Source organism: Aspergillus pseudonomiae (genome assembly GCF_009193645.1).
Source record: "Aspergillus pseudonomiae strain CBS 119388 unplaced genomic scaffold BDV37scaffold_143, whole genome shotgun sequence".
NCBI lineage: Eukaryota > Fungi > Ascomycota > Eurotiomycetes > Eurotiales > Aspergillaceae > Aspergillus > Aspergillus pseudonomiae.
The window spans coordinates 40270-63459 of NW_022476135.1; the positions used below are offsets into that span (position 1 = coordinate 40270).

The 23190-nt window shown below is 47.3% G+C and overlaps 5 protein-coding genes across 5 annotated transcripts; 4 read left to right on the top strand and 1 right to left on the bottom strand.

Moving 5' to 3' along the window:
• Positions 1-1943: 1943 nt before the first annotated feature.
• On the bottom strand, positions 1944-3776 carry hapB (transcription activator HAP2). The gene is made up of 2 exons (XM_032090765.1): positions 3632-3776; positions 1944-3528 (listed from the first exon to the last, which is right to left on the bottom strand). Exon 2 carries the CDS (start codon positions 3247-3249, stop codon positions 2143-2145), a length of 1107 nt encoding a protein of 368 aa, XP_031935065.1. The 5' UTR covers positions 3250-3528; positions 3632-3776; the 3' UTR covers positions 1944-2142.
• A 4139-nt stretch (positions 3777-7915) lies between these two features.
• Positions 7916-9640, top strand: BDV37DRAFT_265022 (uncharacterized protein). The gene is made up of 3 exons (XM_032083730.1): positions 7916-8478; positions 8563-9285; positions 9362-9640. Exon 1 carries the CDS (start codon positions 8270-8272, stop codon positions 8444-8446), a length of 177 nt encoding a protein of 58 aa, XP_031935066.1. The 5' UTR covers positions 7916-8269; the 3' UTR covers positions 8447-8478; positions 8563-9285; positions 9362-9640.
• A 1984-nt stretch (positions 9641-11624) lies between these two features.
• Positions 11625-17458, top strand: BDV37DRAFT_265024 (kinesin-3 motor protein uncA). The gene is made up of 2 exons (XM_032083731.1): positions 11625-12119; positions 12202-17458. The coding sequence occupies exons 1-2, from the start codon at positions 12056-12058 to the stop codon at positions 17070-17072; spliced, it is 4935 nt and encodes a 1644-aa protein (XP_031935067.1). The 5' UTR covers positions 11625-12055; the 3' UTR covers positions 17073-17458.
• Positions 17459-17931: 473 nt separating this feature from the next.
• On the top strand, positions 17932-19313 carry BDV37DRAFT_291701 (DUF821 domain protein; the record flags this gene model as incomplete). Its single annotated transcript, XM_032089008.1, has 2 exons — positions 17932-18315; positions 18381-19313. 2 exons carry the CDS (start codon positions 17932-17934, stop codon positions 19311-19313), a joined length of 1317 nt encoding a protein of 438 aa, XP_031935068.1.
• A 2039-nt stretch (positions 19314-21352) lies between these two features.
• BDV37DRAFT_49471 (glycoside hydrolase family 43 protein) lies at positions 21353-22975 on the top strand. The gene is made up of 2 exons (XM_032090766.1): positions 21353-22183; positions 22249-22975. Exons 1-2 carry the CDS (start codon positions 21878-21880, stop codon positions 22915-22917), a joined length of 975 nt encoding a protein of 324 aa, XP_031935069.1. The 5' UTR covers positions 21353-21877; the 3' UTR covers positions 22918-22975.
• Positions 22976-23190: the final 215 nt, after the last annotated feature.

Here is a 23190-nt window from a genome sequence, read left to right on the forward strand (position 1 = left end):
AGGTTCGCTGAGGCGTTGGAAACCGTAAACGTAAGCTAAGACCGGAGACCATTAATATTAGAGCAGATCATTTCACTTCACAGGGGTGTCTGGCAGCTTGGACGTTGACGAAGGGTAAAAGAAACGGGATGTGCTGAAAAACGAGGAAGCTGGAGCTGAAGCCCGACAAGCGAAAAATGGATGCAGGAAAGGCATTTTTTTTTCTCATATAATAACAAGAATTGACCCGAAAAATATATGATGTAAGAAAGCAGTGCGCTCGCGAGAGCTAGAGAAAGAGGATAAAGAAAGAGACGGGTGCACAAATTGCAAGAAGCACTGAAGGTCTCGTGGGCCAATGAGGGCGCGACGAATGAACCGACGACTTCAGAATATAGGAGAAAAGAGCAGTGAGCGGGGTGGGTGTCAAGGATTGGTCTAAGTTAAGATAAAGTGGTGTGTTTTGATAGAGAGTAACAAGATTAAGCAGGGAAAGGGGGTTAGATGAGAGACAAGGGCGGCAGTGACTGCAGTGAACACGATAAAAGAGGGCTAGACAGGCGACCTACAAGAAGCCTTATGAAGAAGGATGGATGGATGCAATATAGCCAGATGCGAGCAATTCCTGATCACGTCCAATCCGAATGGGGACAAGATGGCTGAACCGGGGGATAGAGCCGGACAGTTGGGGGAGAGGAAGCGGAAAGCTGGGAGCTGAAGGCGAGTGAGGAATGGAATGAGGACGAGAATGACTAATCACATGAGGCTGGAGAACGAAAAGTTGGAGGACGGGACAGCCGCTCCTAAACCAAAATGGGTTAGGCGTGTGTCAACTGGAATGGATAGATCTCTTACGCCTAGGAGCGATTGACATACCCTACTACTACTAGTAGTAAGTACTACCTCTACTATCTAGGTAATGTTCTTGGAAAGCCCTTATGTTTACCACAACATATAGTTTCCATAAGTCAATCTTGATGGGTTAAGTCTACCAATTCTAATTGTATTCACAAGACAGCTATTTGTCAAGTGCCGAGTCATTGACCCAGACACCCAAGCTAGCAATGCCGAGAAGTATGTCTTGATATTTGTACACGACTAGGGGGGGAATCATCCGTCAAAAACCACATGAGAACAATACAAACAACCCAAGAAAGGATGAGAGGGGGGGAAAGAGTAAAGAAGAAAAAGAAAAAGAAAAGACCACAAAACAATGAAGGAGGATTGAATGAGAACCGACTAGATAACGGACACGATGCTCAACCACCTTTGGACCTTCTTCCTTTTCCCTCTTCCTTTTTTTCCCTTTTCTTCGGGGTTTATTCCCATGCCTCCATGACACCGTAACCAAATGAAACTCACTGTAGGAGAAAGGTCCCCAGCTCTTGCTCCAGAGATTCACATATCGCGTCCCTTTGTACGACACTATAAAGGGACGCCAACCTGTTATACCTTATTGCTTCGCCATGGGAATCCCTGTAGGGTAATTTTACCAATGTTAGGTTCCTCTCTAGGTCCCACCCAGAAGCCCAGTAAAGAAGATTCAAAAGGCAGGGTCAGGTCGAAGGAGAAAAGTAATGATGATGATTGCAGTATGCGGCAATATTTAGTGGCATTGGAACTATGCCAACTTCCACGTAACTGCGTCATAGTAATATCTGGGCCCACAACTCATCTCATAATCAACCTTCAGAAGCAGGTTGATCAACGAGAGGAAGGCTGGATTCGGCATATAGCTAAAGGCACGACGTGTTGGGCATCATAGATCATCCAAGAGTTTCACCATCTGAAGAAATGGAAATGGTGCAGATAGGAAAAGAAAACCAAGAAAAACAAGAACAAAATGAGAAGGCCATCAAAACATTCATTCCATACATGCGTTCCCGGTAAAGTAAACATAAACAGGTTTCTTTAGAAAACAATAGGAAACTTCGTACCAACATAACATATCGATATAAACAGACATAACACTGGTTGCTGTCGGATAATGGTAGTAGAAACGTGATAGGTGAATAGTCACACATCGCTCGCTACAAAAGCAAACATAAACAAATCCATCCATAAAATCATAAGGATGAATAGGTACGAAGAAAAGAAAGAAAAACAGGAGCGGACAAAGATGCGCTAATAATATGGAAAGCAATATTTGCCTCGACATATTGTTCAACCATCTTCATCGGATGGTTCGGCGGATTCATGTTCACTCTCCTCAGCGCTGGTACTCGTTTTCGCGACGCTAGTCTTCGCCTTCTTCGCTGAGTTCGTGTTCTCATCGTTAACATCACTAGATTTTCTTTTCTGTGCCGACGGAGGATTCTCACCGGTCGGCTTGCTATCGACATTCTCTTGTCCACCCGCGGTATTTTTCTTCTCCAGGTTAGCGACTTCGTCTGCCGTCAGGAATCGACCACCAGGACCGCGTGGCCGCCGCATGGCATGGTTATGACGCGACTCATGCAAATATGGCTTACGGCCCTTAGACGTGAGTCGGAGTTGTTCCTCCAATTTTTGTCTAGCAACGCGTCTTTTCAAAATGCGGTGGAATTGCTTTGCATTGACGTAGAGAGGGGACTCCTCTACGGCGCCAACAGCCATCTCTGGAGAAGGTTGACTTTGCTGCACCGCAGGCTGAGGTGGGGGCGGCATAGGTGGAGGCACTGAAGGCCGACCAACATGATTAAGGACCGGTTGAGCAGTTTGAACGTGGGGGCTACCCACATGGCTCATGCGACGCTGCTGCATCTGAGCATTCTGCTGCATCTGTACTTGCGAGCTCATGGAAGGCATTTGTCCTGGCATTTGTGGTGGCGAGCGTGGATTCCGCTCATTCTTCACCTGTTGCACTCCAGCCATACGGGGCGAGCCACGAGGCCCTTGAGGCATTTGGCCAGCCATTGAATCCTGATGCAGAGGGTAGAATTGCCCAGACGCCGCCGCAGTAGCCATAGCCGCCGCCTGAGTTGGCGAGATGCCGTACGTCTGGGGCATCGCTGTAGTTACCCCGTACGATTGAGGAAAGTTCATCTGCTGGTGTACCGAGCCCGGCGCATTCTGCGCCTGTTGGTAGTGAGACTGCGATGGGACGATGGGAGACGCCTGGTGCGTAGGATGGGCTTGCTGCATATGTGCCTGGGGATTGGTGGGAGAGGCCATCGAACCCACCGTTGAGCCTGGGTTCTGGGGTGCGGCTTGATATGGGGCAGCGATGTGGGAGGGGGCATGCGGGTGTTGGCCATGAGGCTGTTGATATTGTGGAGGATATTCCATCATGGAGTCGCGACGGCGCTTCCCGTCACGCTTCCAAAGAGTCCCGTGATTGGACTGATGCAGCTGTCAGGCACCAAGTATATGGAACCAATGGCAACGACGGCTGTGAGCAATTGGTGGATATACGCCACCTATTTAGAATAAGGTAGAAGAGATCAAAAGGATGATAGGATGTCGAAGCGCTGTTGTACTCGAGGGATATCACGGTCGCGCACAAAAGGGACAGCCGCGGAGAGTAGCTGCTCTTTGCAAATGATGATTCGACGAGTTAAATGCGAAAGTCTGCAGGCGCTCACTAAATGTCAGCACGGAGCGCAGCGCTGACCGATCACTGGATCTTCCAGTGGGGTTGGATGGGGACAAGGCGCTTGCACCGGGCGCTTACCTGGGTTTCTGTTTTGCCGATACAGAGTTCAACTATCGGCGAGAAAAAAAAATATTTCACCCAAAATCAACGCCTGTTTGCCGAAATAACTTCGAACAATTTCTGGAGACGAAGAGTCTTTTGTGCGAATCTTTTTTACGTTCACCTCAGGGTGTAACGTGGTTGGGCTCTAATGCAGCGGACCAGGGTGCCCTCGGCAGTATGTCGCACTTGATGCGTTGTCAGACGAAATGCGATGCTCTTGCTAATGACGCACGATCGTCTATCGCCAGCACGAGGCAAACAAGGGAGGGGTAGAAGCAGGGGGAAAGAAATATAATAAGCTACGCAGAGTTTGAGACGACAACTGGCAGGCTAACTTCCGTAATATGGTCCTGATCCTTGTTCGATCAGACTTCACGGCCACGTCCGTATTAGGCGGGGCTGAAACAGAAGATAGCGATATGAGGCGGTGCTACCAGCGTGGCCTAGCGAATTTTTGCGCCAGGTGGATGAGGCTATCCTGGCTCCCGGTTCCCACGGCTATAATGCGACTCGAGAAGGAACCGATACCAAAACAAGCCTAAAAGATGGTCTGCACGACTAGATCAAAGTACAGAAAACTATCAGCATCCATTTTCTCCACCAACTAGAACTTTCAGCTGCTGATTTGTGCGCTGTCATGGCAGGGAGTCTGGGCAGGTGGTGGGGGAGGGGGAGGTGATATCGTGGCTGTTTAGTCTATTCAGGGCTGAAGGATGTATGCGTTGGCAAGCGGGAAGTATGATGCAGCCGGCAACATACCTTGACAAGATACGACGCAATCACCGCTAGGTGCAAGGGAAGCGGGTGATTTCGCGCGCGCGTAAACAAACAGTCCTAAACGATTCGAAAACTGTTTTCCAGCTTGCGATGTAAAAGGGACTGCGCGCCTATGGAGAGGACTGAGGTCGTCAGAATACTGTGCGCAAAACAAAGTAAATAGAGTGCCGACGCGTGCTGATTGGACCATCATGGAGTGGGGAAGATGGGATCATAATAGAAGCAGAACGCGACGAGGATAAACATGGAAAATCGAAAATGCACAAGCCAGCATTGAACCCTCGGGGGGGATCGTAAAATGGAATATACTTTGGATACATGCGACATAGCTGTCGGGTCATTGTTTTGCTTTGCAGATGGGTAACAAGGTAGATAGTGAGGTGAAAACGGTCCCGATTTGCAGGCCATTATTAGGGTGAAAGGCAAAACAACACGGGTCACGTTGAAAGGGCTATTAGTTACCTGAGCGGCAGAAGGGTATCCCTACACCAAGTGATGTAGGAAAAAGTGATGCGATGGGACTTGACCACAGCCTCCAGTCACGGGAGGTTCTGGGAGGGATGATGATTCGCGGGGTGATGAGAGCGCGACCTCTACCAACAGGACGGCGGGCAGCACAAAGCTGTTTCTACGCCGCGAGTGTGGGCTGCCGCTGATGTCAGTCCGGTCCGGATTGATCCGTGAACGGCCCAACAGTTGAACCAGGTTTTCAGCTCTGGGCAAGCGCGCGCTGTTGTAGGTGGAAGACAAAACAGTATGGGGAAAAAATCGCAGGCGCATGCGAAGCAATATGATTCGTGGGGTAAAAAGACAGTGGTGTAAATGAGAATGAAAGCCAACAACGAGGGGGTAGAATGGGCGCGCGGTAGTTAGAGAATACAACAGGCGCAAAAAGTGATGGGATTTGTCGAGTAGACCTCGGGAAGAGGGAGAGTGTAATGGGATTGGGTGCAGACCAGAATAAGGTGCTCAAATCATAAAGCAGGATCAAGCATGAAAATGATAAGATAAAACAAAATGGAGTCACGTCAAAACAAAACTACACAATGCTGAGCAAGGGGCAAGCAATATTCCACGTACCTACGGACGATGATTCGACCACAACCGTGGAAATTTCGAAATGAGAATGATCGGGAGTGATCAATCACGAGGAGAAAACAGATGGGGGGTGGGCAAGAAAACAACGATTGGGTTGGACGAAAGGATCAGTGATCAGAAGCCAACCCCAGCGTGAACGAGTAGGAAAAAAAAGAAAATGGCAGATGGCCAATGGGTTCTGTGCGGCCAGTTAAGTTGATGACTGGAGGGCACGCAGGGACTGGAGATGGCTGGATGACCAACGAGAGGAAGCAGAGAGAGAAAGCCGCAGCGACGAGAAGGGGCGGGCGATGGGGCATTTGTACCGGACGCGTTCACTGACGAGCTGACTGGCTCGGCGGCTCGTTTAGCGGTCGAGGCGGCGAGGCAATCAGACCAACCGACCGATTCATAGGTGGCCCCGTACGGTTCCGTATTGTCACCGTGCATGGCCCCACTTTTCTTTGATTTGGTTTATGTAAGATAGAAATATGGGAACCATGTTTTTTTGATTATGGATGAGTTATCAGTATTTAGTACAGAGTAGGTAGTACTATGTAAAGATTGATATTCACCATGAACAAATATTTCAGAAAGCATTCACTAGATACCACCACAATTTTTTTTCTCCTAAATATCAATTGTCCCCCTAGATGCATGTAGCAATAAAAGAATCAATTTTTTTTTTTCCTTTTACCCTCTTTCTGTTATCACTTTCTTGTATGCCGGTGTAAATCCGGCCATCCCGAATTTTTGTGACGCACATCATGTGCAACCCAGAGCCGGCGAATCGCCCTCGGGATTTAACCCTGTCAGTGACAAACCTACCAGCCACCCCTCATTGGTTTCCAAGGAACGTCGGTCCGTTTTTACGAATTATGCAATAGCACGCTGACAGGAGGATTACTAGTTCTACTAGCACTTTGTCCTAGGTGGCTTCACAGATAACATGTCAGAAAAGGAAATTTTTATCCTAATCCATACCGATAGTGGGAGTTACTAGTAGTTCATAGCAAGGAATTCTACACATGCAATAACATCTCTTATAAAAAATGTCTTATTCCCACCCACAAGCGTTATTCTTGAGTCGTGCTCGATACTGTATAGACTTACTCTGGTCAGAGTGGTCTCCTACATTTTTTATTACAGGATCTCGGCGGATCTCGTGAGAACATGGAGCTTCGGCTACATTTCTGGATTAGGAAAGACACTCGGGCAAATCGAACTTGGATGTACGTAGCCCGCGTATCAGCGATGCTACTATCACTTGTCACTGAGCAGTAACATAATGTTAGACCGCATTAAACAACTGTACAGTGATGGGTACGAGACAAAATCAGAATCATCCGGAACCTCTATGAAGAATATGCGGTTCTGAAAATCCATTGATTTTTACCTAACCCCAGTAAGAGAGAGATCATGAACAATAGGTGACTCCTGCATTGACCCCTGTAGATGTTAATCTGAGGATACGAGGCAAAAACGCATCCGAACAGATGGTATAGGAACCGCCCCAAGAGCACATACTATAATACTAATGATAATAATGATATATGTATGGAAAAGACTTATGTTCACCTACGCTGATGTTATAGTGATTTCGAAATGGTCATTATAGCTTGTCGAATAGAACCAACCTCGTTTTACTTTCTCCTTATTTTTCGCGGGTGTTTATTGATCAGTTCATAGGATTGTGAGTGTCATATTGATACATTAGACGGATCAAAGTCGCTTGAAAATAATTGCTATAACCAGGCCACGCTAAAGCTTTACCTACTGTACGGATTGTATCTGGAGCTTTGTTTCCGTACCAGGAATATTGTATACTCCGTAGGAAAGCAGCTTGAGTTCGGATCTGTCCCACACCACGTGTGGAAATTTAGCCACTCGATGCACGGATTCCGTGTCAGGTTCCGGGGCAATTTGTATGGTGGAGAATAGTATCTGTAATTTCTATATCGAAATACGGAGGAAGTCCTGGGCACCCTTCTCCTCCAAGTATACCTTTTATCATTAAATCTATATGATTAATGTGGGCCTCATACATTGCAGTATCTCACTAAAAATTATTTACAATGTGCCCATACTACCCAGATGAACTAGGGGTTTGTGCGTGGTTCTGGTAGCCTGTATAAATACGAAGCACTCAATACAGTATGTGGCATGTATTTCATACGCACTGTATGTTCATGATAAAGCTCTGGCCATCTGACGTCAAATGTACTCGAACTTCCGAGCACACCGCTTTTCAACAACCCAAAGTTGCGGGGCACAAAAGTCTGTACCCCGTAATATCACTGTAATTATAGAACTTCAAGTATAACTGTACGGAGTAATCAGATTGGTAATGATTCAGCCTAGAATAAAGTTCCTTCCTGATTTATGGAAGCAGTAAGACGTACCCGCAGTCGAGGGGCCAATTGAGCCTGACCTAAGCTTCAGAGCACGGTAAGTCGTTTCTCCACGTTGACATCAGTCCTAAATATATCCTACAGTTCATAGCTTTAGGCCAACCATGCATCCCATTCTCATGCCGATCTCTGGTAGTATTGACATTTGTTTGGGCTCATTTACCGCTCGTTCATTTCATCTCGTCTCCTTCGATTCAGTACTGGAGATCAGCTCCTCAGTCTAGAAATACATTGCTCTCGGGATCCACATCCTAGTCATTGTGTCATCTTTCTAGTTCTGATATTTGACAAAGAGCCATCCGCCACTCGTGACTTTGAAAGGTTTCACCAAATCTGTCGATCTGTATCGATGTCAATGAGCAGCACAACTCAGAATTTCAACGCTATAGTCATTATATATATATATATATATCTATTTTGTCTTTGGATAAACATGTTCTCAGAGGTTGTACAGTACAGCCAATCAACAATTGTGCCCCGCAAGGGTATAGCACAGGATCCTGTTCAACAATTCCGGCAGATATAGAGAAGCATACAAGCTTCTAACAGGTCATATCCGTATGATATATTCCGAATTCTAAGTCATTTTGGCCACAGTGACGAGTGCTGATCACCTTCCGGATGTTTGTCTATTCGGTGCAGTTCACGTGGCCTGCCAGTTAGGAAATTTCATGGCCCGCATGGAGGTCATATTGAACGCATTTCAAGAAAGCAGAAAGGGCCTATTTTCTAAACTAGGGGAGTTTCTTCTGCAACAAAAACCCAGGATTATACCCTTGTTCAATAGAGAATTACGGGTAATCATTCCTATCTAAACGAGCGATTTAAACTCTTGGGTATGTCCTGGTAATGGCAAGCGGGAGCTTAACTCGAGCTTACACCTCGAATATGTTCGATGCTACAGTCTCTCAGGTATTACAGGGAAACCCCGGTGCTAGCATCCTAATACTAGGTTCAACCAGTTGCAGAAAAGACGTGGATGGGGTAAGAGGCGGATGCATAAGCCTCGCAGCCTAAACGGTTGTAAGTCATTGCCAAATGCGTGACCTCAAGATGACAGTCATGCCATGATGTTACATTCTGCCCTGTAGCTATCAGGTACGGAGGAATACTGTATTGTTTGACGTGGTTAGCTTTTTTTTACAGACCATTGTGACAGGTGATATTAACTATGCGCAAGCCTGACATGCGCTCACTTGTATTCCATTGGATGGATGCAAGATCCAAAAGTCTTGTACAGCGGATACTACCAGTCACAGGAAGATGCTACTCTGATGCTATTACGCAATTTGGGCTGGGAAACAACGCAGCACCTCCTGACTATCGCAAGGGGGTTGTGAAATGAGCAGGCAGATCTTGTCCCGGGTGAGTACCCAATAAGAAGTCATCTAAGCCTATTCACACCTTTACACGATGGTACTCATTGTGATGCTGGCGCTAGAACCGATCTATTGGCTATCGAAGCTGAGATTAAACACTTGTTGCCGCTCCATGCAATCTTTTCGGCAATCCATTAAGCTTGCACTTGTCACTATCACATTTCAAGGATCTGCGGCTAATTCAGTCCGACTCTAGGTCACAAGTTTCCAGCAAGAGGCCATACACAGCACTTTGAGGGCTCAGGGGTCATTTAATATCTTCTCGGTTGGAAAAAATACCTTCGGCGAATGCCTAGAGTCTACATCCAAGGACAAAGCTGCCGTTCTAGCGAGGTTAAAGAGACAGAACTTGGATTTGATCTAAGATTAGCAACTAACTTCCCCTTCCCTGACTATTTTCACTTCCTTTTTGCATAGTTCCATGCGGAATACGTACGTAGGGGGGTACAGCTCTTTCGTTGTACATTCAGTGTATGACAGAACGAAGGTGAGGTAGCGGCAGAGTAAAGAATTGATGGGCCAATGTATGCACCATCAAGGTGACTATCTTCCTGGGATGAAAAGCATGTACCTATTCAATTCAGCAGGTCTTATTTCATTTTGTTGTTATTTATTTAATTTTATTTTTCTAATCTTTCCCCGCAAGGCCTCTACTACATGGAGCACTGCAGATTGGGCATCCAGGCACCAATGCTATATACTGTGCGAAGACTACTAGTATCCTATGGACTTTATCAGGCTACCATGAATCATTGTTCACCGCTTGATACATGTCTAGTTCTTATAGGTCCATAAGATGATGGTCCACAGCAGAAGGGCCAGCTGTACATGCAGTATATTTAAAACTAAATTGGTTACTTGTGTGCAAACACCACCTTTCTGGTGAGATATTCTGGTAGATAAATGAAATGCTACAGGTAAACAAGCTCGAGATATGTGTGAGAACTAAACATATAATTTCGGATTTATCTCGTACCTTGTGATCTTTGTCCTCTACAACACATGAGGAAGCGGCTCTATTTGTGGTCTAGTATACAGTGAATCTCCAGCATATAACAATCATAACCCATAGTAACTTTCTACAACTTGGATATATCAGCCCGAGAACTGTACTTGGGGCTATGCCCAAACAACATCTCACATGGTAATCAGGTGGTGTATATGGGCAAGTCACAGGAGATCAACACTAATATAAACTACTACAATATTAAATACTTAATAGACAATCTATATTCAATCACATTTTTATTCTTTAGTAGCAAAGTATAATAGATGATGCGTTATTCGGAGTGGAGGGAAGCAAATACGTAGATCAGGTGCGGGGTGTTCTATATCTTTCGGTGCCTTAGATGCCTCAAACCTTGATTGTCACTACCTACTGTGAGAACTTCATATTTCCCTACCATCCTATCCCGAATCTTCTGTGTGTCTTAACCCTTTTCATCTCCTCTACACGCCCTCTTCCTACTACATATTTGAGTCTTGATTCGCGGCATTAGAATGTGCGGGTCGCAGAGCATTGAACCACTTCCTTGGTTTTACTGAACCTCAAATTGGGAAATTTGCATGTAGTAGCCCGGGTTCATTACTGTTGAGATTCATAGATCTGTCTAGTGTTATATAACCGGTAGAGAAGTTAGCTGTATATTGCCATAATCACTCTGTTGAGCGTTACGTCCGGTCGTTGCTCCCTATTCATTTCAATTTGTCTTGGTCTAGCGGCGTGATATATTTGCCTTTGTATAAGGCTTAATTGTTTTATTATAGTTATAGAACAGCTTATATACATTATCACTCACTCGTAGGTCGGGAAATATATATAATGAAAGCGACTAAGTTTACTCTCTAATATAGGTAAGTAAGAGAGCATTCATGTGGCCGTAGTTGCCTTGGAGAACTGCATACAACAACAAAAAAAATACAACAAAGACACAAAGCGATATATATATTTATATATATCTGTCTTCATCCACAGAGTTTTTTGATTGAAGAGAAAGGACTGGAAGATGTTGAAGTAGGTAACAATGTGGAGAAACAATGGGTGTTTCATGGATAAATATATACGCTGAAGGATGGATCGGGAACTAACGAGAATTAAAGCCATGGTGTGCCTGCGTACTAGTGCACGTCATATACAGGAATCACCGATTTGCTTAGGATATCTATTCGGATTCCACAATATGTACATTTCAAATATCACTTTTAGTTCTTAGGAATGATGGATGATTGGAAGCGGATCTCATGGGGCGCTTATCTAATCCGCCCGCCCTTTCGGTCTTCCTGCGGCTTTTCCTTGCCTGCGAAGGGGGAGCGAGTCGGCTAGACCTTCAATCGACCTATCCTTGTCCTACAATTTCTCCTCGTTGAACTCCCTCCCAAAGATAATCTATCGACATCGGTCGCGCGCTTGGTTACGGACGGGGCTCGGTGTTATCGCAATATTTTGCTCCTGAGACGCGCCGGAGCTTCCCAGAGACATATGTACTGTACATGACGTCTTTGTTGACACCCAGCACCAACTTCCTATGTCCACGAAGTGAAACCGAGAAAGGCACACAACATATCCAGAGTAGTGTAGCGAACACGGGACTATCCGGGCTGCGACCTTCTATCGGGCGGCGCTCCCCGAGGCGTTCGCGACTCGTGTTCTCTTGATTGCTTTCGCTTGCGCTACCTTTCTCTTATCTCTCCTCCAAGAAACAACACTTTAGCAGACGGTATATCACTGTCCCCGAGTGCATGGGGGATTGGTCAAAATGGCTCCAGGAGGTGGTGGAAATATCAAGGTGGTGGTGAGAGTACGGCCGTTTAATAGCAGAGGTGAGTCAACATTGCGATACATGCGGAGCCCGTGCTTCGCATGCTTGAAGGTCAACTCGCTGAGACATCTCATTGAAATTAGAAAACGATAGAGGGGCACAATGTATCGTTCAGATGAAAGAAAACCAGACCGTACTCATCCCGCCACCGGGTGCCGTCGATAAACTACGAAAAGCTGGTGGTGGGAAGGGTGCTGTAGAAGGGCCAAAGACGTTCGCCTTCGACCGATCATACTGGTCTTTCGATAAAAATGCCCCAAATTATGCGGGTCAGGACAATCTCTTCGATGACTTAGGCGTACCACTTCTAGATAATGCTTTTCAGGGTTACAATAATTGCATTTTCGCGTACGGTCAGACTGGTTCTGGAAAGTCCTATTCCATGATGGGATATGGCAAAGAATATGGAGTAATCCCTCGGATTTGCCAGTCCATGTTCGAGCGCATCACTGAGATTCAGCAAGATAAGAACCTCGGCTGCACAGTGGAAGTTTCCTATTTAGAGATCTACAACGAAAGAGTTCGCGACCTTCTTAACCCATCAAACAAAGGGAATCTAAAAGTGCGCGAGCACCCGTCGACTGGTCCCTATGTCGAAGACCTTGCCAAGCTGGCGGTGCGCTCTTTTGAAGAGATCGAGAACTTGATGGACGAAGGTAACAAGGCCAGAACTGTCGCCGCCACAAATATGAATGAAACGTCTAGTCGGTCCCATGCTGTCTTCACGCTTACCCTCACACAAAAACGTCATGACGCGGAGACCTCGATGGATACGGAGAAAGTGTCGAGGATTAGTTTGGTCGATCTCGCAGGATCAGAAAGAGCAACTTCTACCGGGGCAACTGGTGCTCGTTTGAAGGAAGGTGCGGAGATCAATCGTTCACTTTCAACACTTGGACGTGTGATTGCTGCACTTGCAGATGTGACTTCTGGCAAAAAGAAAAATGCCTCTATGGTTCCTTACCGTGATTCTGTCCTCACATGGCTGTTGAAGGACTCTTTAGGAGGCAACTCCATGACGGCTATGATTGCCGCAATTTCACCTGCAGATATCAATTTTGAAGAGACACTCAGCACTCTACGATATGCCGACTCCGCCAAGCGAATCAAGAACCATGCTGTTGTAAATGAAGATCCAAATGCGCGGATGATCAGAGAGTTGAAGGAAGAGCTGGCACAGCTTAGGGCCAAGCTTGGAGGTGGTGTAGCCCCGGGAGCAGTGGGCGGCGCAGCGGCAGCAGCCGGCGGAGTACCTCCCGAGGAGTATTATCCTCCAGACACCCCCTTGGAGAAGCAAGTTGTCTCTATCCAGAAACCGGATGGAACTGTCACCAAAGTCAGCAAAGCAGAAATCGTTGAGCAGCTTAACCAAAGCGAAAAGCTCTACAAGGACCTGAATCAAACTTGGGAAGAGAAGTTGGTAAAAACTGAACAGATCCACAAAGAACGTGAGGCTGCTTTGGAAGAGCTGGGTATCAGTATCGAGAAGGGCTTTATTGGTTTAAGTACACCGAAGAAGATGCCTCACTTGGTCAATCTTAGTGACGATCCACTACTTGCTGAGTGCCTCGTCTATAATATCAAGCCGGGAACTACCATGGTTGGTAACATGGACCAAGGAAGTCATGTGGAGATCCGGTTGAACGGCTCTAAGATACTTGCTAATCATTGTAAATTTGAAAATGTGGATAACATCGTTACTATTGTACCGGGGGAAGGTGCAGCTGTTATGGTGAATGGTCTTCGCATTGACAAACCCAAACGATTGAAAAGCGGTTTCCGAGTGATCCTAGGTGACTTCCATATATTTCGTTTCAACCACCCTCAAGAAGCGCGTGCCGAGAGGGTGGAGCAGAGCTTGCTCCGTCACTCTGTGACCACAAGTCAGCTTGGCTCACCTGCCCCGAGTAAAACCCATGATCGATCGTTGAGCAAGGGAGGCTCAGAAGTCGACGGTGATTCTAGCAGAGCCGACTCCCCAATGCCTTCACAACGCGGGCGTGAATCGGAATGGCTCCATGCTCGTCGAGAAGCTGTCAGTGCTGTGTTAGGTCCGGATCACATATCTCATATGCCGGATGATGAGTTGGACGCCCTTTTTGAGGACGTGCAAAAAGTAAGGGCAACACGCCGTGCGCTAGTGGAGCACGAAGAGGATTCCGACTCTCTTAGTTCATATCCAGTTCGGGATAAATACATGTCGAATGGCACCATCGACAACTTTTCTCTTGACACTGCCATAACGATGCCTGGAACTCCTCGTCCGCAGGACGAGGATGAGGGACAAAACGCAGACGATGCGGCATTACAGTCCGTACGTCAGGACATGCAACGTCAGCTAGACCAGCAAAAGGAAGAATACCAAGAAAAATTAAGAACTGCAGAAGTGTCCTCTAGCCAAGGCGCTGAAGATATTCGTTCCGAAAAGGCTCGGATGGAAGAAGCTCTCCGCGCAGCCAAAGAGGAATTTGAAGAGCAACTGAGGAAACAAAAGGAAGTTTTCGAGTCTCACATAAAAGACATGGGCCAACCGCTTCCGAAAATATATGAAAACGGTTTTGCAAAGCTGGATCCACGGGAACTCGAGATCGCAAGAAATGTTTTCCTCCATTGGTCGCAGCAGAATTACGTTCGTATGGCGGAGAAGGTGTTGCAACATGCTTCATTATTGAAAGAAGCCCAAGTAATGAGCCATATCATGGATAAGAATATTGTCTTCCAATTTGCGATCATTGATCATGGGCATAACATGGCATCATCCTATGATCTCGTGCTGAACGGGATCTCTGGGGATGAGGATATTGTGCTGGACGAGGCTAAAAAGCCTTGCATTGCGGTCCGCGTGATCGACTTTAAACAATGCGTTATCCATCTCTGGTCTATCGAGAAACTTCAACGCCGCCTTCAAGCTATGCGTCAGTTGCACCAGTATATTGACCGCCCAGACTACATTCAACATTTCAAGCTTGAAAATCCTTTCTCTGAACCTTGTTCTCCGCAGTATTCTCTGGTGGGCGACGCCGATATTCCGCTCACGGCAGTCTTTGAGACACGTGTCCAAGACTTTTCGGTTGAAGTTACCTCACCTTACACCCAGAATGTCATCGGCATCATAAGATTGTCCCTTGAACCGTCTTCGGCTCAAGCACCATCGTCAACTCTCAAATTCAACGTTGTCATGCGTGATATGGTAGGGTTCGCTGAATGGGAAGGAACTGACGTTCATGCGCAACTTTTCGTGCCGGGCATCTCTGAGGAAGGAGGCGCAACAACGACCCAGATGATAAATGGTTTTGATGAATCCCCAGTTAGGTTCGAAAGCGTGCACAGCATGAGTTTACCGCTTTCTAGCCCGCGTTCGGCGGCTTTGAAAGTTTGCGTCTACGCGCGTGTAACTCAGATGCACCTTGACAAACTTCTCAGTTGGGATGATATGCGAGACTCTGCAGAGCCGCCCCCACAGAAACGCAAGACCCCTCGGATCCCGGAGTCAGAGTTTTACTCGGAGGAGAGACATGACGTATTCGCGAGGACGCAGCTACTTGAATTGGCTGAAACGGGCGATTACCTCCCTGTGGAAGTAGTACAGAGTAATAATCTTGATGCAGGCACATACCAGCTCCATCAAGGTCTTCAACGTCGGCTCATGATCAATCTTACGTACAGTTCAACCGAGAGCCTACCATGGGATGACCTCATCAATATTCGTGTAGGGTCTGTCCGGCTGCTTGATCCGTGGGGCAAAATCCCTGATCAGGATCTTCAGACTCCTGACGTTCCGTTGAAATTCGTGCAAGAGCCAATGCGAAAAGACAATGCGGATGGAACATCCAATGTTGCTATCATCGGCCAATGGGACTCCAGCTTGCATGGCTCTCTGCTCTTAGACCGGGTCACTGCGGATAAGTATCGTGTACAGGTGACTGTTAGGTGGGAGCTCATCTCGTCAAGGCTACAGGACAGTGTTCCGTTCGAGATGGATCTGACCCTTCAGATCCAGGGCCGCACATATGTGCGTCCCCAGTCCATGTTCAAACAGTTTTTCAACTCGGCTCGGATTGTACATTCAACGGTCCGTATGTTTTCATTGGCTGTTCGACCTGTCTCCGCAAAGCGAGCGGCTGATCTGTGGCGCATGAACACGCAAAATGATTATGTGAAGGGAGAGGAACTCTTGACAACTTGGTCACCACGGAAGGTCTCGCTTGTGCGGGATTACGTGGCGGCTCGCAAACGAAGGCGACGGATTGCCGAGCTGAACGCCGCCAAAGGGGCCCTCAGTGCCCACTGTCTCGCACCGTCAACTCCGCGGAGCGGGCGGTCGACTCCTCTTCGGAAACTGGAGCTTACCGATCGCAAAACCAAACTTCTCCAAAAGTACGTTGAACTTTGGGCCACAAAAACCGATCCCATTGAGACCATCCTTGTCCGAAGCAATACAGAGCCCCCTGCAGGAGGCGCAGCTTTCGCTTCTCGCGCCAAGCAACCACCTTCGGGCGACGATTCGAGTTCTGTCTCCGAAGAAGTGCCGCTCAAGCCACGATTCGTTGCGACCATTCAGACCCTTCCTAAGAACACATCTTCCTTGAAGACTGGATATCTGTTGACGCCCGACGACACCAACAGTCATTGGGTGCGGCGGTTTGTTGAACTTCGTCGCCCGTATCTTCATATCTATTCTGCTGAAGGCGATGAGATAAATGCCATTAACCTGCGCAATTCGCGTGTTGACCATGCACCTGATTTTGCGCGGTTGCTTGATGGTCCAGGTGGGGGGGCTGACCAAGGCGCATCACCTAAGGGCCGTCCCAATGTATTCGCTGTATATGGGTCCCAAAACACCTTCCTCTTCGCTGCCCGGACCGAGGCCCAAAAGGTCGAATGGATTCTGAAGATTGATGAAAGTTACTTCAGCAACAATGCGCCCAAGGCGATTGGCAACCGCTCTAGATGATAAACGTCGCCTTTGTATTCATATGATGTCTTGACACGTTGGGCGATCTCTGCGGTATGCGCTGGACGTGCCCATTTGCCTTTCTCACTGAAACCGGGAAATTGCGCTCTGATTGTCTGATTCGCATCCCGCCCATTCGCGAATGTATATTGTCTCTTGTACGCTCGGTTTCTTGTATCCCGTGAAAGGCTAAGAGTCGGGCCTGGAGTCTATCGTTTGTTAAGCTTACCCCTTGTCTTCGTGATACATTTTCTTGATTGATTTTGAGATACCCCTGATACATCTGAAACTTGCAATCTCCCTGTACATATTTGAGAGTATTTTCGAGCATAGACACGAGGCCTAAGGTGTCCGCAGGCGGCAGCAGCCTTTGTTTATATAGTAAACAGCTTCCTGAGTAGAAGTAAATCTCCACTGGGATTCCAGAGTAATGGCAATGTCTTGGCTAAGTTGGTGTTTGCTAGTATTAAGTAAGCATCCATAAGAGCCCAGACTCAGAATCTATAGAAGGCCTGTCATCATTGGCCTACCCATCTGTTGCCATGGGAACATACCTTCCCTCTCGTCATATCGGTGCTGACTCCTCAACAAGCGAGGGAGGAGTAGACATACCGATGTGTTCTGATACACATACTTCCACCGTGGGCCATGACTTAATGAGGTTATGAATGAGACATGACGATTATTTTTTTGGCATTGCATGACTAGCATACCTTAGAACTAATTGCATATCGTTAACACCGCCAGATCGATAAGCCTACTACCTATTGAATCACCAGAGATCGAGGCGGTCATATACAAGGGCGACGCCCAGGAAGGAATAAAAATATATAGTGACAGAAAAATATATACACCACAAATGCGCTGGTCGCAAGGCCAATCAACCCGACTCCGCTTTTTGGGTACAGGTGCCGTGTGCTCGTTGATCGCCGTCACATTCCTCATCTTCAGCACCAGATACTCAGCCGAAGTCGCCAAATATGCGCTAAAGGCCCCTGTCAAGCAGTCTCCATTGAGTTTTCCTCCTACATGCAGAAATGATTCTTCCTGGGAGTTTCAGGTCGAAAAAGATGGGAATGATCATGGGCTTTCCGAAGAACAGTGCCGCGCTGCGTTTCCGAAACTGTTTGTTGAGCTCGATAAGTCTGCCTCATTCAGAGAAAGCAATCCCATTCAATTTAAGGATGTGGATAGCATGACGGTGGAGGATGGGATGGTGAGGGGTATTATTGATCATGGAGAGGTTGGTTCTTCTCAGGAATTCGGACAAGGGAAAACCCATGTATTGACTTCGGCATTCTACGGCAGCTCTATATTGTTGATTTTGGCAACATGCCTGCCACCTTCACGCGGGGGCAGGCGACGTTAAATTCATTACAGCGCGCATTGACCTCATTCCCGGATCGAGATCGTCTTCCGAATGTTGAGTTTGTTTTGACCACGGAAGACTACAGCAGCGGAGAAGGGCCAATTTGGTCATACTCCAAACGCGATGAAGATACCAGTGTCTGGCTGATGCCAGATTTTGGGTACTGGTCATGGCCGGAAGTCAGGGTCGGTTCGTATAAGGATGCGCGACGCCGGATTGCCGCAATTGATGATGGGGAAGTAACGGTCGATGGCCAAGTTATCCCTGGCATGCATTTTCAAGACAAGAAGAAGCAACTTGTTTGGCGTGGCAACATTGCCACGAACCCCGAGGTGCGCGGCAAACTGTTGAAGGCGGCCCAGGGCAGGAGCTGGGCCAGTATACGGGTTATTGACTGGGATGACGAAAATGACATCCGATTCAATCTGTTACCTATAGAAGAGCACTGTCGGTATATGTTCCTGGCGCACACAGAAGGGCGCAGCTTCTCGGGACGTGGAAAGTATCTCCTCAATTGTCGGTCGGTGGTCATCTCGCACAAGCTGATCTGGCAAGAGGCGCACCATGCCGCTCTCATCTCCTCTGGTCCTGAAGCGAATTATGTTGAAGTTGAACGTGACTTCTCTGATCTTGATCACAAAATTGAGTTTCTCATAGACAACCCGGAGGCTGCGGAACGCATAGCAAACAATGCAGTTAAAACTTTCCGTGACCGGTATCTCACTCCAGCTGCGGAGTCTTGTTATTGGAGACATTTGATTCGGCAATATGCTTCGTCTTCCAACTTTGAACCCGTTTTGTACACTATGCGGGAGGATGGGAAAAAGGAGCCTCGTGGCACCCCATTCGAAACATGGGTTCTTACTTCCTAGGTCATTTGGACGGTTTTCTGTTGGTCATATCACGCTATACAATGCCAATGTATATATGCGCTTTATTGCTTGATGGCGTTGTGGCAAGTTGCACCTGTAGTTCTTCATCCCATCTGGTTTCAATGAAAGGGGATTCCTTCCTACAACATGTGGTATTTGATGTGAATAACTTGGGAACGTATGATACCATCGACCAAGTAGAACCATTACTTCTTAGTAGTATTATGGACTGAGGTACTGGTCCCGTGAGTTGGACAAACAACCCAAACACCCCGATTCTCCTTTTGGAGGTACGCTGTACTCTGCAACGACCCATCGAAAATGCTCATCGATACTTGCTCCTTTAATGTGGTCACTGGGGTCAAAGCTTTATCGATACTCCGAAGCCAGCGTCTCGAGACGACGCGTTCGATTGCACGAGTTGACACTCCCCAAGCTTTCTGGGCACAGCTTTGAAATATCTTGCCACAATACGTCGATCTCTATGTCATCGTACGTCAAAGGGGAAAGAAAAAGATAAAAAGGAAGGAGCCTTTGCTGGTGCGTGACTCGACTCATGAGTTTAGTTACCCCCACTAACCTGGCAGATTTGAACCAGAGATCATCGTGATAAGTGATTTAATCGTATGTGACCCCACAGGGTTTACATTTCCTCAAATTGCGGGGTTGGACTTCTATGGAACATATCCCAAAAATCTCTCATTGTAAACGAGATTCATCGCTCACCTGACTAGGACACGAGAGAATAAAAGTCCTCATGACTGATCTGCAAAAGATTGGATCTATGGACCAAATGCTATCACGCAGCAATCTGGGGACGTTTGCTCAAAATTTGGGTGGCCTCGGTCCGAGAGTCTGCCATGGCAGGATTTGAGTTCAAATAGCGTTTGTAGCAAATTGTGCGATTGGATGCTACAACAAGAGAAAGTCTGTGGTCCCACGCAAGGGGTGCAGGCGAAGATCTGGAGAAGGGCACGCTCCTTTTCGCAGGAGACTGGTATTGATCCTATCAGCCCCATGACTTCAACACTTGTCTTTCGTCCGTCCGCGTCTATTTACTTAGTAGTCAATTGCGATTGGTTTCATCGGGGTGCACTCACTTATTGTACAAGTAGCACCAACAAATGACCTAGGGCCCCCCAAATATGAGTCCGTGATGAGAATGGTTGGTTTATGCTTATTTCTTTGACAACAACACACACGGACCCATGTGAATGCACGCATTACCATGGTAGCTAACAAGACTATGGATTGTGACCCTAAAGGAGATTGCATGGGACGCTTCATGGGCCGCAACATGAGCGGGCCCATTCCAACCGTACAGGGTTGCCGCTTGCCAGAATCCACCGCTTCCGAAGGCGTTTGGTACAAGAAACTGGTTGGCTTCGAATAAATAAATGATTTGGAAACTCAAATTTGACCTGTATGACTTCGGCCACCCAACAAGTGGGAAGCCGCAAAAGAGGAAGGTGATGCCTTTGACGGCTAACCTACAGTGAGGGGCATTTTTCATGGTACTCCTGGATCTCTTGCTACTTGTTGCCCTGGTCCTTTATACTCCGGGCATCATGGTTCAATGACTATGACTATGAGCGGTCAGGGTCCAATTAAGGTCTCCCTTGCGTCTGCGGCAGTCGGGCATGTCTCCATAAATCTCTTCCGATCCACACTGTTGTTCCCGGGCACCTTCTTCTTGGCATTGGTTAAGAAACGACAATTTCACCATACAAAAAGACTAATATCTTTCCCGCTATTTGAATTTGCTCTACTGAGTTGGCAAAAGATTAAATATAGGAAAGACATTGGATGCGTTACCGTCCGCGTTATGCCTAGCGATGAATGATAACTCACTGAGTGAATGCATTACCGCTTCCGGAATCATGCGAACTCCACACAAGGCCTTTCTTTGCTTTCGATCTATTATTGCCGTCGCTGATTGGTTTGTGCTTTTGATCGACTGGTGAGTTTGGTTCGTTCAAGACTTTATAGTCTAATTTAAGATTTCCCGCGGTGGCATCCAGGGACCGCGTGCAATGTCCCGAACTGGGCAACGGGCAGCTTTTGCGAGACGTTCAGGTAGACACGATTATCGCATCCAGGCTCAGCCACTCCACTGCCAATGTCTTTGTTGTCTGTTAGCTCAATGACCGCTTTACCTGGCCCACCAACTATTCGCCTATGTCAAATGGTATTATACGATAGTTGCCCCCCACCCGTGCCCTAGTCCCAGCACTTGGCGATGCATCCAGTACCTGGGCGCAGTAGGCCTAGTCGCTATTTTAAGGCCGGTATCAAATGACTATTGAAGTCACCGGAGAGGAGAATGATCATGTTACCAAATGCGTACAATGGAATCGGCACTCGATGGTTGCCACAATAGCCTAAGGCGATCAAATATAAAGCGTTGAGGCAGCCAGGTGAGATGGCATTCCTGTACAGGATTCTTTCCCTCGTCATCACTCGCAGCTGCGTATCCCCCAGCCCCTTAGTGAACTGTTGGCGTTACCTTCTTCGATGATCTGTGCCTTTGTTCCCCGAGGACATCAAGCCATACGTAACGTGCTATGTGGTCTCGACTTTACTCTTGGGCCATAGGTCTTGGCTTAATATCGACTGTGCTGGCGTCTCCTTTCCGGGTGCAGGAAGTAGGTGCCGTTTTGGCTATCGATTCTGACTTCCCCGATCCAAGCTTTGTGCAAGCAACAGATGGTACTTGGTATGCCTTTGGCACGAATGGGAACGGCAAGCGTATCCAGGTGGCTTCTTCTGGGGACTTCAAATCATGGACTCTTCTTGACAAGGAGGCTTTACCTACACTTGCCAACTGGGAGACTGAGATAGATCACTGGGCACCTGATGTGATAAAACGGGTATTTTTCTCTCTTCCTTTTTGCATTTCTATTGGAACAATTTCTTGTGCTGACTAGGCTTCTAGAACGATGGTAAATACGTCATGTACTACTCGGGCGAGGCCAAGGAGATGGTGAGGCACCATTGTGTAGGTGTTGCCGTCTCTGAAGGCACAGATCCTACTGGGCCCTATGTACCTAACGAGACACCTCTGTCTTGCCGTCTAGACCAGGGTGGCTCAATTGATCCGGCAGGCTTCCTGGACAAGGATGGCAGCCGCTATGTGGTATTCAAAGTTGATGGGAACAGTATTGGAAATGGTGGGGACTGCAACAATGGCATCCCTCCCCTTAAACCGACCCCTATTCTTTTACAGAAAGTTGCGGATGATGGCTTCACTCCGGTCGGTGATGCTATCCAGATACTTGACCGTGACGACAGCGATGGGCCACTAGTCGAAGCCCCTAACCTGATTCTACATGGAGACACATACTTTCTTTTTTACTCCACACATTGCTACACGGACCCCAAGTACGATGTTCGTTATGCCACCTCGAAGTCAATTACCGGGCCCTATGTCAAGAATGGCGAGAAATTGCTCCAATCTGGTGACTATGGTCTTACTTCTCCTGGGGGCGGTACTGTCTGTGGCTGCGGAGACCGGATGTTGTTCCATGGCTTCTGTCGAAACAACACACGGTGTACATATGCTGCCAATATCTCGATATTAGACCAGCAGGTGACTCTCCTATGACCTTAGTAAAATAACCCCTTTCACACTGTATCTATTTGGAGGAGGGACCGGGTCTGGGTTTCACTACATATCACTTCACATGAGCAGCCTATTATACCCACGTTATGTATTTAACACTTGACTTAGCTCACATACATATTCTTCGCGCTCCTCAGAAACCATGTTTGAGAACCTCTCTTGACTGTCAAGATGCCAGCAGTTGTTGTAGCTACTTGATGTTACACCTGGGCTTCAAGATAACTTGTCCAGCTGTTCTCCCTGATGATCGCCAAC

Excerpts from the sequence above, each read along its gene's own strand:
- hapB (XM_032090765.1), bottom strand. The coding sequence starts at position 3,249 with ATGATGGAATATCCTCCACAATATCAACAGCCTCATGGCCAACACCCG.
- BDV37DRAFT_265022 (XM_032083730.1), top strand. The coding sequence starts at position 8,270 with ATGTCAATGAGCAGCACAACTCAGAATTTCAACGCTATAGTCATTATA.
- BDV37DRAFT_265024 (XM_032083731.1), top strand. The coding sequence starts at position 12,056 with ATGGCTCCAGGAGGTGGTGGAAATATCAAGGTGGTGGTGAGAGTACGG. Across the intron at positions 12,120-12,201 it reads ACGGCCGTTTAATAGCAGAG|AAAACGATAGAGGGGCACAA; the intron begins GTGAGTCAACAT and ends CATTGAAATTAG.
- BDV37DRAFT_49471 (XM_032090766.1), top strand. The coding sequence starts at position 21,878 with ATGTGGTCTCGACTTTACTCTTGGGCCATAGGTCTTGGCTTAATATCG. Across the intron at positions 22,184-22,248 it reads CACCTGATGTGATAAAACGG|AACGATGGTAAATACGTCAT; the intron begins GTATTTTTCTCT and ends CTAGGCTTCTAG.